General features: G+C 49.6%; 1 protein-coding gene across 3 annotated transcripts; it reads right to left on the minus strand.

Annotated features, from left to right (window-relative positions):
* Positions 1-594: 594 nt before the first annotated feature.
* On the minus strand, positions 595-14,763 carry OGFOD1 (2-oxoglutarate and iron dependent oxygenase domain containing 1). 3 transcript variants are annotated; one of them, XM_045819159.1, is made up of 14 exons: positions 14,563-14,699; positions 13,782-13,862; positions 12,713-12,858; positions 11,474-11,520; positions 10,728-10,828; positions 7,254-7,370; positions 6,568-6,659; positions 6,235-6,363; positions 5,822-5,935; positions 4,390-4,469; positions 3,796-4,112; positions 2,367-2,489; positions 1,830-1,888; positions 595-1,356 (listed from the first exon to the last, which is right to left on the minus strand). In XM_045819159.1, the coding sequence occupies exons 3-14, from the start codon at positions 12,845-12,847 to the stop codon at positions 1,195-1,197; spliced, it is 1,476 nt and encodes a 491-aa protein (XP_045675115.1). In that variant the 5' UTR covers positions 12,848-12,858; positions 13,782-13,862; positions 14,563-14,699; the 3' UTR covers positions 595-1,194. The 3 variants fall into 3 exon arrangements, with proteins under 3 accessions (XP_045675115.1, XP_045675116.1, XP_045675114.1); XM_045819160.1 differs by lacking the exon at positions 13,782-13,862 and having other exon boundaries at positions 14,654-14,763; XM_045819158.1 differs by lacking the exon at positions 13,782-13,862 and having other exon boundaries at positions 14,563-14,757.
* Between the last annotated feature and the right edge of the window lie 99 nt (positions 14,764-14,862).

The raw sequence follows: 14,862 nt of genomic DNA on the forward strand, positions 1-14,862 counted from the left end.
GTAACAGAACTAGTTTTAGGTACTTCTTTTTAGATTATCCCTTAAAAAATCAGTGTTTGTTTTATAACAATACTGAATGTTAGTACATGTGTAAAATGTGTAGATAAATATTCATATAATGGGCACATAAGTTAAAACAATTTCTACTGACTGGGGTGTGAAATCAAGTAATTGATGAGCCCGGGCTTGGTGGCTCAGGTGATTGGAGTGCCGTCTCATACACCTACAGGTTGTGGGTTCAATTCCCAGTGAGGGTACAGGCCTAGGCTGCAAGCTTGATCCCCAGTAGGCGTGTGTATGGGAGGCAATCAATGTTTCTCTCTTTCTTCCTTTCTCTCTAAAATCAATAAACATACCCTTAGGTGAGGATTAAGAAAAAATGGATGAAACCATTAACCTAGAAGAAAGCGAACCTCATTTCCGTCGTTTAAACGCAAACACCGGGAAAGAGCTGGTGCATGTCCTGGGCAAGTCAGAGCGCAACAAAGCCACAGGCAGTGGACACGTAAGTTCTGCAGTTCTCTAGACCTGTGTCATCAGGAAGGGCAGGGTCTGCAATCATGTATGAGTGTATTCAAAGAAAAATCACTGGAATCGTGGACGAATGTTGAAGGTTTTATGCTAAGTGAAATAGGCCAGTCACAAAAGGACAAATATTGCATTAGTCCACTTACATGAGGAATACAAGTAGATTCGGAGACAGAAAGGAGAATGAATGGTGGTTGCTGGGGGCCGGCAGAGGGGGATGGGCACAGAGCTGCAGTCTGTGCGGATGGAAAGTTCTGGAGACGGTGGTGGGGAAGGCTGCACAATAATAATGTGAGTGTGCTCACTGCCACAGAACCTCATACTATAAATGGTTAAAATGGTAAATTTATGTCATGTATATTTTACAAAAAACCCACATTTTGAAATCACTGAAGAAGTCCATATGCAAAAGGAAGAAAACTGAATGTTAAAGAAAAAGGGACACTTTTGCAGTCAAGAGAGAAGTGCACATACACCTCCAAGCTCAAGGTCCAGACTGAGGACAAGCTCTGGGGGCCCTACGAAAGGACAACCCCGAGCAGTTCCAGGGACGGCGTCGGCCAGGCCCCCTGCAGCTCCCCTGGGCTCCGAGCCTGGCTCTCCCAGACTCCCCGGTGCTGACGGTGCTGACGCAGCGTCTCTCTCTCCCAGCTGGGCCCGGCCCCGTCATTCGTAATAGACGAACGCGAAGTCCCAGAAACCTGTTCTGTTGGGGAAGGTTTTCTTTTGTTCCAGGCTCCGGTGGTTGATGTGCTTGACAAATTTAAGAGTCTCTCTGTCTCTGTAGACCAACGCCAAAGAGTTGTTTTCTGGATTCACCGTTAGCAGCTGAAACAGGCAAACCCAAGGGCACATAGAACACAGAACTTATCCTCAACTCTTTGCTTCAGTGATTCGTCGTCACTGAGCAGAAGAAGGCTTCCGTGGAGCCTCCACTGCAAGAGCCGGCGCTGCGGCTGCCACGGCCTCTCCCAGCAAACCCCACGCCGGCGCAAGCCCAGACAGGTGTTACCTAACGCGTCTGTTTCTCATCACGCTGAAGGTTAATGGGAGTGTACCATGTGACTCTTCATTTATTTGGAATCTCTCAGGGTAGACTAACTAAATGCTTAATGATCATCCTTTAGCTTCTCTATTCCAGGCTGAGTACTTTCTACTAGAAATCAATCAGAACACTGCCGGGTAGACCAATGTGGATTTATCAGTTAGAGACACAGGTCAAAGGCCATAAAAACTGGTTTTTTGAAGAAAGGAAGCGTCCTCAAAACTAAAAAGACAGTCTGATATCAGAAGCAACTTACCTCTTCGTCTTCACCTTTGGCGATGTAGGAGGTAAAGCCGCCGTATTCGGGCTCCCAGCCTGACGAGGGGAAAACAGGCAGCGTTCAGAGGGCGGGAAGGGCCAGTGTTAATCATAGTCATCTGCTGAAAGCCCGACCCCTTGCTGCGTGAATGGGAGGTGGGGAAGGAGACTGTGGGAGTTCAGTGTAGCCAGCTCCATGACTTATGAGCCTGAAATGACCACTCAATCCATGTTAAATAGAAACTGAGAACTAAGAATTAAATGGAAAGTTTAAGGGCAATTACACAAAAGCTATAGATTACGGTTGGGGGAGGCCCTGGAGGGGAATTACAGTCCGGGCCTTCTCCCATGCCCTAGGAACACCCAGGAATCCCATGCTGGGTCGGGAGACCCCTAGGATCCCGCCCACACGGAGCCCCTGAGGTGAGAGACCCCGACCTGGCCAGGACGTCTGGGCTCGCTCAGTCTAGAGTGGCACGCAGGAGAGACCGCCCCCTGGAGGAAACAATCAGCTGCTTCCCGCCCCCTCCCCTACCTTCGCAGCCGCAGTAGAGAATTAAGTCCAGGGCAAACTCGGTCTTGCCATTGTCGTGGATTAAAGTGTAGTGGCCAGTCTTCCAGCGCCTCAGTTCCCCCTGGCACGTGGGAATACGTGGTTCTAGGGAAAAATAACAGGAGATCAGGAAAATATTAAAATAACCTTGATAGCGCTGCTACTTTGCCAGGGAACGACAATTACTGGTTTTCAAAACACTCTGAAACCGATGTTGTTTGTATATATATATATATTTCAAAAAGCAAAAACTTCAAATTGTCAGGCCTGGGTACCCTACCCACATGCCACAGCTATGCGAACATTAACACTGCTAAAGCTGCCTCGGCGACTTCAGAGCTTTCCTTTAAGATCGGAAACTTTGCAAACAGTGGCTTCTCTCATCCACTCCTGTATTCCCCACTCGCGAGGGCCACAGCCTCGCATACAGTCGATGCTCAACCACAGAATAAAGCATCTTTTGGCTGCTCGCATAAATTTTCTTCCAAGTTGCAGATTCCCATAAAAATGAAACCGAAAAGGAAGAGAAGTGGAGAAATACTTTGGTTTTTCTAAATATCTTGGTGACCAAAGCGACAGGCCAGCTGGGTGGGAGGCTACGGAGCGGAAGTCGCGTTGTCTGTGGTGGGTGTCTACCTCACACCGCCGGCCTTATTTCCACGGGGCTTCCCTTCCTTCTCTTTGCTCTTCTGATGCACAGGGTCCTTCTCAAGAAATCAGAGTGGAAGCAGGGAACGGACTTCTAGATTTGTTTTGTACGTGCTGTAACACTTACACTGAATTTGCAGCTGCTCAGTTAATGGGGCCAAAATTTCCACAGAAGCGTTACCTCTTAAATTTCTTTCATTTTTCTTTCCTCTGTTTTTAATAATTTCCTTCTCCCTATCTGTCCAAATTCCAGCGTATTCTTCTTAGCCTGTTATTGGTCCATAGTAGAAGTAAACTGTGCTCTCCTCAATGGTCTTGTGCCTCAGAGTAACTGTAGGCAAAGCCAGCCACATCTCTCTCCACTCTCCGCACTGATAGAACGCACCCGCTGTTCCCCCCGCCTGGAATGCTCTTCCCGCAGATCCTTCCTGTCACTCAGATCCGAGCTTAGCTGACAGCTTTTCCAGACACCCATCCACCTAAGAGGCCACACGGCCAGCCATTCCTCCGCTCAAGACCCTGTGCAAATGATCTGCGTAGCACTGTCATTATGTGATGTTTTCCAATTGTTGGTGTATGCATTTAATCTGTCCTCTCCTTTCAGTGCGCAAGGTCGAGGACAGCAAGGGCCTCGCCTGTTTCATTCTCCAGCTCCTGAAACAGGACCTAGCAGACGGTAGGTGCTTGAGAGGTACTCATGGAGCAAGTGACTGAGTGGTGAGTGTGTAACGGAGAACCAGGACAAGCCATAACTGCAGCTCACCTTTCTCGGCTTCGCTCTCCTCTGGCTCTGGGTCTGTCCGCTCACTGCTCCGCCGGCTGCTGCCGCTGCAGACGGCCGCCCAACTATCCTGTGGCTCGGAGGGGCTACAGCTGGTCCCTTCGTCCGTGCTGTCTGCAGCAGAGGCCGCTTCTCCCTCTGCTGTGTCCTCCATCCCTCCTTCTTCGGAAGGGGCCAGGAAGTGAAGCCGGAGGCCCGTGAAGTTGGACAGCAGCAAGAACAGTGCCTCGGAGCGGAACAATGTCATGCAGTCCCTCAGGACGCCGGGGAGTGTGCTCTCCTCGGCTTTCTCGTAAAACCTGGAAAGCAGCAATGGCAGCTCCCATGAGCGCCGCGGACGTGACATTACTCACGGAGGCAAGCCCGCTGTCAGCGTGGTGCCTCTCTCCCTGGTGCCTGGCACAGCTCACTAAAGCCTATGTTGTCCCAATGGTGAGGTCCTGGCCGGGCCTGCTACTGGGTGTCCCTGGGAACCAGACGCTGCGAGGGCCTGTGTTCCATTACTGGAGGCAAGCCTTGCAGACACACGGGCAAGTGCCAAATGCAGGAGCGAATGTCTTGGATGGTGGGCTCTACCTTTTGTTAGGGGGACCGCGGCTGCTCCACTTCACACCTCCTTTCTCCAAAGCCTCGCAGACCTCTGCAAATTTCTCAGGCTGCAAAACGAGCAGATGGAAAAAGCAGTCAGCAAATCTCCCGGGCCCCCCCGCACTAGTCTCACAGGTGCAGCAGCTCCGCGGAGTCTTGGGCGGATTCCTGCAGGGGTCAGCGGGCGCTCCCCGTCTCACACAGCATCTCCCAGTCCTGCGCGGTGGAGCCAGGGCAAAGACGGGAGAAATCGTCAGCACGCTGTAGCCAAGGGACCCAAGTGTCAGTCTGGGCCATTTCCTTAAGCAGCTGTTTGTCTTGTGTCCAGTCGCTTAACCTTGAAAATTCCTTCATTTATTAACGAGGATCGTAACCCAGACTCCTTAATTCACAAGATGTGAGGGGGAAGCAAACTGCAAACAGTCGCAGCCGTCACGGCGAGCACCCGTGCAGCAGCACGAACTCTCCAGGCCTTGGCTCTCGGTCCCTCCATTCCGTCAACACTGCGAACCTGAAACGTCGGGTTCAGTCCAAGAAGCTGATGAACCTGCTGAAACAGCCTCCCCAGGAGGCCTGCTGCGTGCATGCTTACTGCAGCTGCCCGAGGAGCGTTCTGGAAACAGTGGGCCTGTCAGCTGCGAGGGGAAGAGGGTCGCAGAGCACGGTTTGGTCAAGCTGGATTAAACAGGGTTAAACAACTTCCTGCAATACTTCTGAAATTCCTTAATACACTAATGTCAGCCATAAAATTCTGAGAGACGACAGAGACAGAGAGAGAGAGAGAGAGAGAGAGAATGTATTGCCTGTCAACCTTTTCTTCACGAAGGAACAGCTTTGGGACCGTGGTTCCGTGGGACTCGGGGTCAGGCGCGAAGCAGCGCCCCAGCGTGCAGGGATACGTTCGGCTCTCAGCACATTCCGAGGTGGACAGGGCAGGGCGCAAGCGCGGGCGGACTGAGCCATTGGTCAGGCCAGTGAAGTCACAGAGCCAGGACATGAAAGTAAAGTCTCTGACTCCTGGGCTGACTCCCCCCACCGTAAAGTGCTGCCTCATCACCACCGAACACTCATCAACAGGTGCTGATCAGTTAGCCATCTGTCTGTCACTAGTGCACCGGAGGCATCCAGTGAATAGGCAGGGAACGACGCACAACTCCCTCTCAGTATACAAGCTTCTGTGTGTGTGTGTGTACCATTAAGATTCTAGAGACCCGGGGAATACCCCAGGGGCTCAACCTAGTAAGCGCGCAACTGATACCACTGTTAGCTGTTAACATCACTTCTGTATTTTATTTGAAGTGGCGGGTGATGTAAACATTCTAACCAGAAACAAAACTCCCCTCGGTGATGCCTCTTCACCCGCCCCAGGAGCGAGACTGCGTGCCAAACAGGGCACCCCAGACAGGAGGTGTGGACCCACCTTAAGGAAATCCTTCAGGAGAATCTCAGACTGTTCCTCAAACTCTTCTTGAATTTGAATCTGGTGATCCATGTCCAGGTAGGTGGGGTTGATCCACTCATACAGAATTTCATGCTTACGAAGAAGCAGCAGATGCAAAAGGAGAGTTAATCACTCCTACTGCTTTTGTTCTTACATCATCTCACAGCAGTAACACACTATATGCAAATCCTCCGTTTATAACTGTCTCCGTGTCAAACACAGTGCTGGGAGACTCCCTGAGGAGGGCCCTGTCCACAGTTTATCTACGGAAAGGGGAAGGGCAAGCTCCGCGTCTGGCTTCCTTATCAGGGAGAGCCACTTCCGGAGCCACAGAAACACACGCTAGGTCACAGGGCCGAGACCAGGGCCCAGCGGCGGGAACTGATCCTTACGTCTTTCGGGACGTGAGGGCTCCGGGGGACGGGAGGTTCAAAGTAGGTAGGAGGCCTGGTCAGCGAGGGGCCGTGAAACCAGCCACTTATAGACAAACGCGACTTGTCCTCGGACAGGACTTCAGACACCTGCAAGGACAAGAGCAGCGGAGCGTCAGTGCCAAGAACGAAGAGGAAGACGGCCAGCCAAGGCGCCCAAGCTCCACGATCCCCCACGGCAGGGGGGGAACCACCAGGCCGGGGTCTGTCCCAGGGGAAGCTGTCACAGTGAGACAGTGGGCGGCTGCAGGCCTGATCCTCAGTGCGCTGCGTGCGGCGGCTCAGAGCCTTTACCTGGTGGAAGGACACTGGAGACACTTCAAAGAACACCAGTGTGTTCCACGCAGGGACGAGAGACTTGACGATCTGCTTCGGCTGGAAGTGTTCTGCGCCAGGAGAGAGCACGTCCATACACATGACTTCGTTATCCTCACCACCTCCAGGCCACCCCATGCCACCCCTCAGATTTCTAAGGGCACCCAGATGTGCCCTTCCGAACCCCAAAGATCCCCAAATGCCACCCCGGCCAGCTGTTTCGCTCAGACTTGCTAGTTCTGCCAGGTGACGCCTGTTCTCTGGTAACCACCCATCTATTATTGGACGAGGGTGGAAAGTTTCTGCGAGTCAACCTCTGGGGTCAGTCATTACAACAAAGACCCCGACTTCCTCTCAAACAGGCTGGTCCTGGCAGATTCACAGCCACGGGCAGCTGTACATGCTCGTGTGCACACCACCACCCTTCCATGGCCCGAGTTCGGAAGCCAGGTCTGACTACTCCTCACTTAGGTCAACTCTACCTTACCCCCGGGAGTGACCATGACCTCCAGTGCAGCCCAGACTGCCGGCTGTCAGGGCGGACATCAGGCCCGCCTGCCGCAGCCACCGCAGTCGGCAGCCCCTGTCCCCCCGGAGGAGTGCTGACACTGTGCCTGCGGGCTGGGAAGCAGCTGTGGCAGTCGGAGAGCAGGCGGGTGCCTTACCATCGACGTTGTACAAGTCCAGGGTGCCGCCCAAGCTCCCGTCCCAGGGGGGGACCAGGTAAAGGATGAAGGCGATCCGGCGCCCCTCCAGCTCGTCGTCATGGCAGAGCAGGGCATCTGCAAGGTTAAGGCACAGCCTCACGCGCCTGCGTGGGCAAGGAGCTGCAGGGGCTGGGCTCTGTGCCATCCACCTGTCAGGTCAGCTCCTCCGGCTATGACACTGCCAACTCTACAGACACTGAGGAGGAGCACCTGTGTGATTATTAGACCCAGGGATGCTCGCTAACAACATTTTTACATCTTTCTTCCAGTGCTTGTTCTACACACATGTATTTGCTTTTGAAAAAAAAAATGGTGTCCTCCAGCGGTTGTTTGGTGGCCTGCTTTTTAAACTGCCATTACATGGCAAACGTCTTTCCACACTGATACACATTCCTCTCGTCGCTTTTATCGGCCGCAGAATTATTCTACCGTACGGATTATAAATCACCTCCCTCTCCCTCTAATCAATCCCCTATGCTGTGTCCATTTCTTGTCTATTAAGAAAAGGATGTTTTAATGGACATCGTTGCACAAAAATCTTTTTTGTACCTGTTCCCATTCATTTCTTGAATTAAACTTCGAACACCCATGAGGTGGGGCTGGGCAAGGAAGGAGACGTGCGGGGGGCGGGGGGGAGGGAGGCCACGGTGAACTGAGATTGCTCACATACGGAGGGACGGTTTTGATAACTGAGTACAGTGAAGCTAATGGAACCCAGGCCTCTCACTGTGAAAGAAGGGAATTGCAAATGTGGAAAAGGTGAACTTAGAGTGAACCCCATGGTGCCGAACTGGAACTGGAGGAATCCATGTGAACCCAGTTTCCCACACACACATGTAAGTGCATGGACATTCACTAGACACTTAGATACAAATACAGATGCAGAAGTACACACACACGGAAATGCATGTGTGTGCACATGTACGTGTGCTACCCTCCTTCCACGGAAAGGGTCTTGGAGCAGTGACACCTAATAGCAAAAACGCCTCGAGTCCCAGAGACTTTGATTTTAAATATCATTCTTCACTCAGAGGAACCAGGGTTCTTTGCAACAACAGCCAACTCTAAGTCTAGAGCACAGAAAATGCACGATAAACCTGAACAGTCTTGTTTTGTCAGAAAGTAAGATACACATAAATTATGAGGGCACAACTAAAGGACACAGAAGTCAGTTTAAGGGGTCCCCCCTGATCAAATCAGGGACAATACAAGCATCAATAAAATGGCTGTACCTGATAACCCCCCATTCCATAAACACTAACCCATAAACCCACACTGACATAAATGAGTAAATAAATAAATGAATGGGGAGAGGAAAGGGTTGTCTTTACAGCAGAATAAGTGGAGAAGAAATGATTTGACTGCAGAAATCACCATTTGGCAACCTGCATGGTAATAATTCAGCAAGAAATATCAGTGGATGCTAAACGAGATGAACAAAAGTCTGATGAGGAATGGGAAATATGCATCATCTCAGTGTCTCCCCACAAAACAGTTAACTGACAGGCAGCAAAGGGTAAGTTTACAGCTATTCTATCATCAGCATAAACAAAGGTGATACATGCACAGGAGAAACCTGGCAGGACCAGAGGGGCTAGAAATGCTGAGACTCCGGCCACTGCCTTCATGAGGTGAAAAAGCCAGTAACACACGGGAACCGTGTGCTGCCCGATGGGACGCGGAAACACAACGCCGAGTTCTGCAGCGTTCCTGCCAAAACCACACGGCTCGACTCTCGCCACGAGGAGGCACCAGACGAGCCCACACTGAGGCAAGTTCTACAGAGCCACTCCTCTGCAGGCCTTCCGCAGCCCCGAGATCATGCAGGTCAAGGGGAGCTGGGGGAATGGCTCCAGACCGAGGGAGACGAGGGGGCGTGATGACGTGCGTGCAACGACAACGTGCCGTCCTGGGCCGCGCCCTTGGCTTTGCAGCAGATGCAAACGACCAAAGAATGGAACCAAATGGAGCCCGTGGATTAGGAGGGAACAACGTATCAATCTTAATTTTCTGATTTTGATGGTTTATTGCTGTGATGGAGGAGAATGTCCTTGTACGAACTACTGAACTAGCAGGGTCATGGAGCACTGCAACCGTGGCCTCCTTTCAAGTACAATGGAAAAAAAACCGATTTGTGCTACACGTGCCACCTCTCTGTAAGTCTGGAATTACTTCAAATTAAAAAGAAAAAACTAAAGTTAAAAAAGGGCTTAGGATATGACTCTTCATGTGTATCACTAAGTTATTCTCAAAAAGTTGTCACTAAGGCAAACTTCCCGGATGGGAGTTAAACCCAAATCAAAACAAAACACAACACTTTCCCTTCCAGACCAACTACCCAACAGGTTATCAGAAGGACATGTATGTGCTCAGAAGGGGAGCTGGGGGGGCGCCCCCAAGCTGGTGACAACGGGGACCCCTGAAGAGAAAGGGGAGGGGCGAGGAGCAAGAGAAGGGGACGATCAGGGACTGCACTGTACATTTCTATGTTGTCTGAATTTTTTCCCTGGAGAGTGTATTCACTTATCACCTTCAAAATAAAAAAAGAAACAATTGACGGTGAGGAAGACATTCGTTCCCTGAGAAGTCTGGGAGTTTATGTATCACCTCCAGATTTTCTGATATTATATGTCAAGTTGGAGTGTACATGCATTATCAGCATTATTCTGAGAACACGGACAACAGCTTTCATCATATTCCCACAGAGAAGTACTGCCTTATACCTTCCAATGCAATGGGCATTACTGCACACAAGCTGGTCGGATCTTCCTTATTAAGACCCCGATGTCCAATACAAAAGAACCTGTGCACCCTAATGTTCATAGCAGCACAATTTACAATAGCCAAGTGCTGGAAGCAACCTAGATGCCCATCAGTAAATGAATGGATCAAAAAACTATGGTACATTTACACAATGGAATTCTATGCAGCAGAAAGAAAGAAGGAGCTCCTACCCTTTGCAACAGCTTGGATGGAGCTGGAAAGCATTATGCTAAGCGAAACAAGCCAGGTGGTGAAAGACAAATACCATATGATCTCACCTTTAACAGGAACCTAAACAACAAAACAAAGAAGCAAGCAAAATATAAGCAAAGACACTGAAATAGAGGACAAGGCTGACAGTGACCAGAGGGGAGAGAAGAGGGAATTTCAGGGGAGAATGGGAAGGGTTTACAGGGACAAATTTAAAGGACACATGGACAACAACTAGGGGCGTGGTGGTGATGGGAGGGAAGTGGGGAGGATGGGTGGGTGGGCTGGAATGGGAGTAAAAGATAGAAAACTATACTTGAACAATGATTAAAAAAAAAAAAAAGACCCGATGTTATACAGGGACACAGTCTGGGATTTTGATGCGCTGACACCATCTTTCTAGTATTGTTCAGTTAAAGCCTTTGCATCTTACAGACACCAGGGCTTTGTCCCCCTCACCTGAGAATTCGTATTTAGCACAGGACATGTCGATGGTGGACTCCAGGTCAATCTTGGAAACGTCAGAAAGCCACGCCCGGAAATCTTCGAACAGAACTTTCCTAGAAATGCAAACAAGATAACTTGTCAGGCCACAGGTTGGGCTACATGTGGGTCTACGCCACAACTATTTTTTCCCTGGAGGTTGTGGCTTGTTCAAGAGATCCGCTCCTAAGAGCGTTCCTTATTTTCAACTTGCATAGCTTAGGACTAATATTCTCAGAGCACATCCTGCATTATTTTCTTAGGATAAATTCTTGTAAGTGGCATTCCACTACAAAAAGCTAAGCCTAATTTTTAGGGTTTTGATATATCTTTCGACATCATCCTCTAAGAAGGACTGCAGCAGCATATAAAGTTATCTACACTTCTGTCGGCCCTGGAGTTGCTGTTTTTCACATTTGCCAACCTAACAGGTGAAGAAGCATACTTGGTGTTGGTTTGTGTCCGTGCTTACTAACAGCGCTGAACATTTTATCACTGATAATCTGGGCCCGGGCATCCGACAGACTTGCGTTCGCATCTGAGCTCCCTCAATTGTTACCTGCGTGGCCTTGAAGAAGTTACTTAATTTTTTTCTCAGAGTCTGTCTCCTCCTCCACAACACGGGATAATCACACGAACAGAGGTTGTATAACAACATTTAACGCATTTACTAGTAAGCTTGGCACATATTAGGCACCCAACAAATATGGTTACTTCTTTACCTTAAAGCACAGATGTGAGGCTCTCTTCTCTTCTTCAGATCATCAGACTTGGCCATGAAAAGAGAAAAAAGGATTTCCGTCACATGTGAGACACACGCTGGAGAGTACTGAAGTGAGTGCCCCGGGCATCTGGTGCTGCGGTTAAGAAGCCCGAAGCCTGGAGCCCAAGCGCCTGGGTTGCAGCACGGCCCTCTGGGCAGCTCTGTGACTCGGGCAAGTTCCTCAGCTTCCCTGGACCTCATTCATTCCACAAACATGTGAGCAGTTACTACAGCGGAGCTTACGCTCTTGTTGAGGGAGACAGACCAGAAACACAAAAAGTTGATTAGAATAAATGAAGGTGATAAATGCATAGGAAAAACACGGCAGGACCAGAGGGGCTGGAAACGCTGCGAGTGAGGAAGGGTTTGCCCTTAGAAATAAGTTGGCCAGGCTGGACTTCACCGAAGTGAAGCGAAGGCTTGAATGGGGGTGCGGAGGGTGACAAAGGACGGGCAAAGAGGATTCGACGCCCTGAGGGTGGGGCGGGCCTGGCCGGTTCGGGAACTCGCAAGGAGACTGTGTGGTCAGAGCTGAGAGTGAGCGGGGGAGCAGCAGGAGATGAGGCCCAAGAGGCAGCGGGGGCCTCAGAGCCGTGCTAAGTACTTCAGGCTTGACTTAAAAATACCCAGAACCGTCGGAGTTTTTGAGCAAAGGAATAACAATGATCCCACTTACACTTTTTCACATGGAGATAAAATTCATGTAACAAGGTTATCATTTTATCCATTTGCGGGTGTGCAACACAGGGCATACTGAATGGACAGCTTATTGCAATGCGTCAAGCCACCTAGACAAAGCCACGAACTCGAACACTGGAATGGTTACTACCTTCCAATGTATGACTCTCTTCAGTATACGACCCCCAAATGCACTTCACCCCTCTGTTTATAATGTGCTCATGTACTGGCCTACCCTATTTCCTGACCGTCACTGTCACTGTCACTATCACCTCTATTATTTTAAGTCTTAAAGTCTTACAGGGAAAGAACTGGCAAAGACTCCCATACAATCATTATGGCACCTAACACAGTTAACACTTGGTAAGCTTATGCTAAATGAATGATTGCTCTTAATAACACGGAGGCAAGGACCCTCCAAGGCAAACCCCATCTAAAACCTCAAGTCTAAGGGTACTGAATGACCATACAAATAACACATGTCTGAAGCGGGAGAAAGAATGGAGAGGGGCATAAATACCTGCTGGAACTTATACAAATCATTGTACTTCTCATGGAAGTCCAAGTTCAAAAGTTCCTTCTGCAGACCTTCCAAGAAGTTTGGGCTTGGGATGAAGTTTGGGATCACGCAGTGAAGAAAGGGGTCCATGTGCATGACAATGGCTTCTGTGGGAAAGAAAACACGGCTTTTTTGACCCCCGAGTAGCACAGCACAGGGAATACAAAAGGCCATGGCCATGGATTGTCAGGAACCTAGCACCTAAAGTCTAAGATTTGGGAGAAGAATGATAAGCTATTCCCTTTTTTCTTTACCCACTCAGTATCCCCTTTTTAAAGATACTGTGTTTAAAATACTAGGCCTTAAGATGAGTATGTATGTTATCAGTAAGCTATGGTTCCTGCTCTTGGGGGGGGTGTCAATTTCATGTTTACATGTTGAATTGAAGGTCCTTTAGAGTCTTAAATTATTTCCCCCCAAACTTAAAATGCGAGTAGCAAATTAAAAATAAGAACTGCAACACTGGCTGGCAATTTTCCTTCAACCCTTTTTCTTTCCTAAGTTACTGTTTCAGGCTGTTCCTACACACATACTTCATTTTTTCTTAAAAAAAAAACAACAACAAATCAGTTCAGCATAACTCCTTTGAATTCCTTGACTTCTCTTTCCACATTTTACCTACTGCCTCTGGTGGGTTAGATTGTGCACCCCTCCGGCGACCACTGCCGGCACCCACCAAGTGCCAGTCACAATTATCTGCTCATGTGCATTATCTCATTCGATCTTCTCCCCAACTCTAAGGCTGACATTAGCACTCCCTCCTACCGACAGAGGAGGAAACTGAGAAGCTCCTGAGTGTAAACAGCTCGCACTTTAAACACTGAGCTATTGCTTTCTTTTTTGTTTCCAACTATGCTGGCATCCTGGTATAGTTCCCATCAGAGTTGGCACGAACCAGGCCCAGCATGCCAACCAGCTACAGCTGCTCTTCTCCTAGCAGTGGAACACTTGCTTAGGGACAAGGCAACCCAGGCAGCTGCCTACGGCTGGGGCTATCACTTTCTAGGTGCATCCAGAGGCCAGGGCTCACCTCTTCAAAGCACTTCGCTGAAACGAAAATCACGGCAAACTTGAGAAGGGAATGTGTGGTACAGGGAGGGGTCATCGTGTCCTGTAAGGTGACATGTGAGGCTGAGCTTGGAATCGGTCATTACAGTTTCCTTCTTTGGGCAACACACATTTACTTCCATAGGTCATGGAGTTGAACTACAGGCGCGTAAAAAATCAGGTCCGCTCAGGGGACGGATACTCACTAGCTCTAATATTCTGGCTACACTATCATGGCGTAACCAAATGTTATCTTTAGAGGAAAATGTCACTTAAGCCACCCAAGTATGAGTCCAAGTGTTTACTGGTACCTCCTCAGAGAACGATTTATTGATGCATACATGAGTGCATTACTTCATTAATCACATTCAGCACCTTTCCCAGGTAAATGCTATTAGCTATCCCTTTTTACATAGGAAGGAACTGAAGAAACTAAAAAGTTAAACCCCCTGAAAAGGACCAGGGGAAAGAATTCGAACTCAATTATCCTTGAATGCAGAAGTCAGCTATGAAGTTGACGCCCTCTACTCCCCTAAACTCTCTGGCCTACATTCCTTCCTATTCTCGCGGTTCTAAATCCAAACCAAACTTGGAATGAAAGCGGGCAGGAAGCCCGGCAGGAGAACCGGAGGTGGCCAAAGCCACGCTCCCTCCAAGAGCCTCTATCCTTGTGTTCTCACTGCCCCGGGCTCGGCTCGAGCACCAGGACTCTCAGAGGTGCCCAGACATCGCGCGGCGGCCCTCTCTTCGCAGCAGCAGGTTACCGTGACTGAACGGCGTCCTGCGGCTCCAGGCCTCAGCCACCTGCTTTTTCAAGATTTCCTCCGTGACAGCACCCGAAAACTCCACCATCACCTCCTTCTTTCTCTTTTTCCCCGTCCCGCCCGGGGTGGGCTCAGCCGGCCGTTTCCCGTTCATCTCTACAGCTACAGACCCACGCCACGCTGATCCAGCAGCTCTTTTCCAGTGGAGACTACAATTCCCAGAATGCGCTCTTTCCCAGAGCCATCCAATAGGAAGTATTACGGAGAAAGAAGGCGGAACCCATAGCTGATTTACCAATG

Source organism: Phyllostomus hastatus, unplaced genomic scaffold, assembly GCF_019186645.2.
Source record: "Phyllostomus hastatus isolate PE091 unplaced genomic scaffold, TTU_PhHast_1.1 phas_scaffold_345, whole genome shotgun sequence".
Classification (NCBI taxonomy): domain Eukaryota; kingdom Metazoa; phylum Chordata; class Mammalia; order Chiroptera; family Phyllostomidae; genus Phyllostomus; species Phyllostomus hastatus.

What these genes read in the sequence shown, in the direction of transcription:
- OGFOD1 (XM_045819158.1), bottom strand. Translation starts at nt 14,716, where the DNA reads ATGAACGGGAAACGGCCGGCTGAGCCCACCCCGGGCGGGACGGGGAAA. An exon ending in GGACTTGTACAACGTCGATG is followed by an intron (nt 6,660 to 7,253) that starts GTAAGGCACCCG and finishes CTCCTGGCGCAG; the next exon opens with AACACTTCCAGCCGAAGCAG. An exon ending in CTCCAGTGTCCTTCCACCAG is followed by an intron (nt 6,364 to 6,567) that starts GTAAAGGCTCTG and finishes TTGTCCTTGCAG; the next exon opens with GTGTCTGAAGTCCTGTCCGA.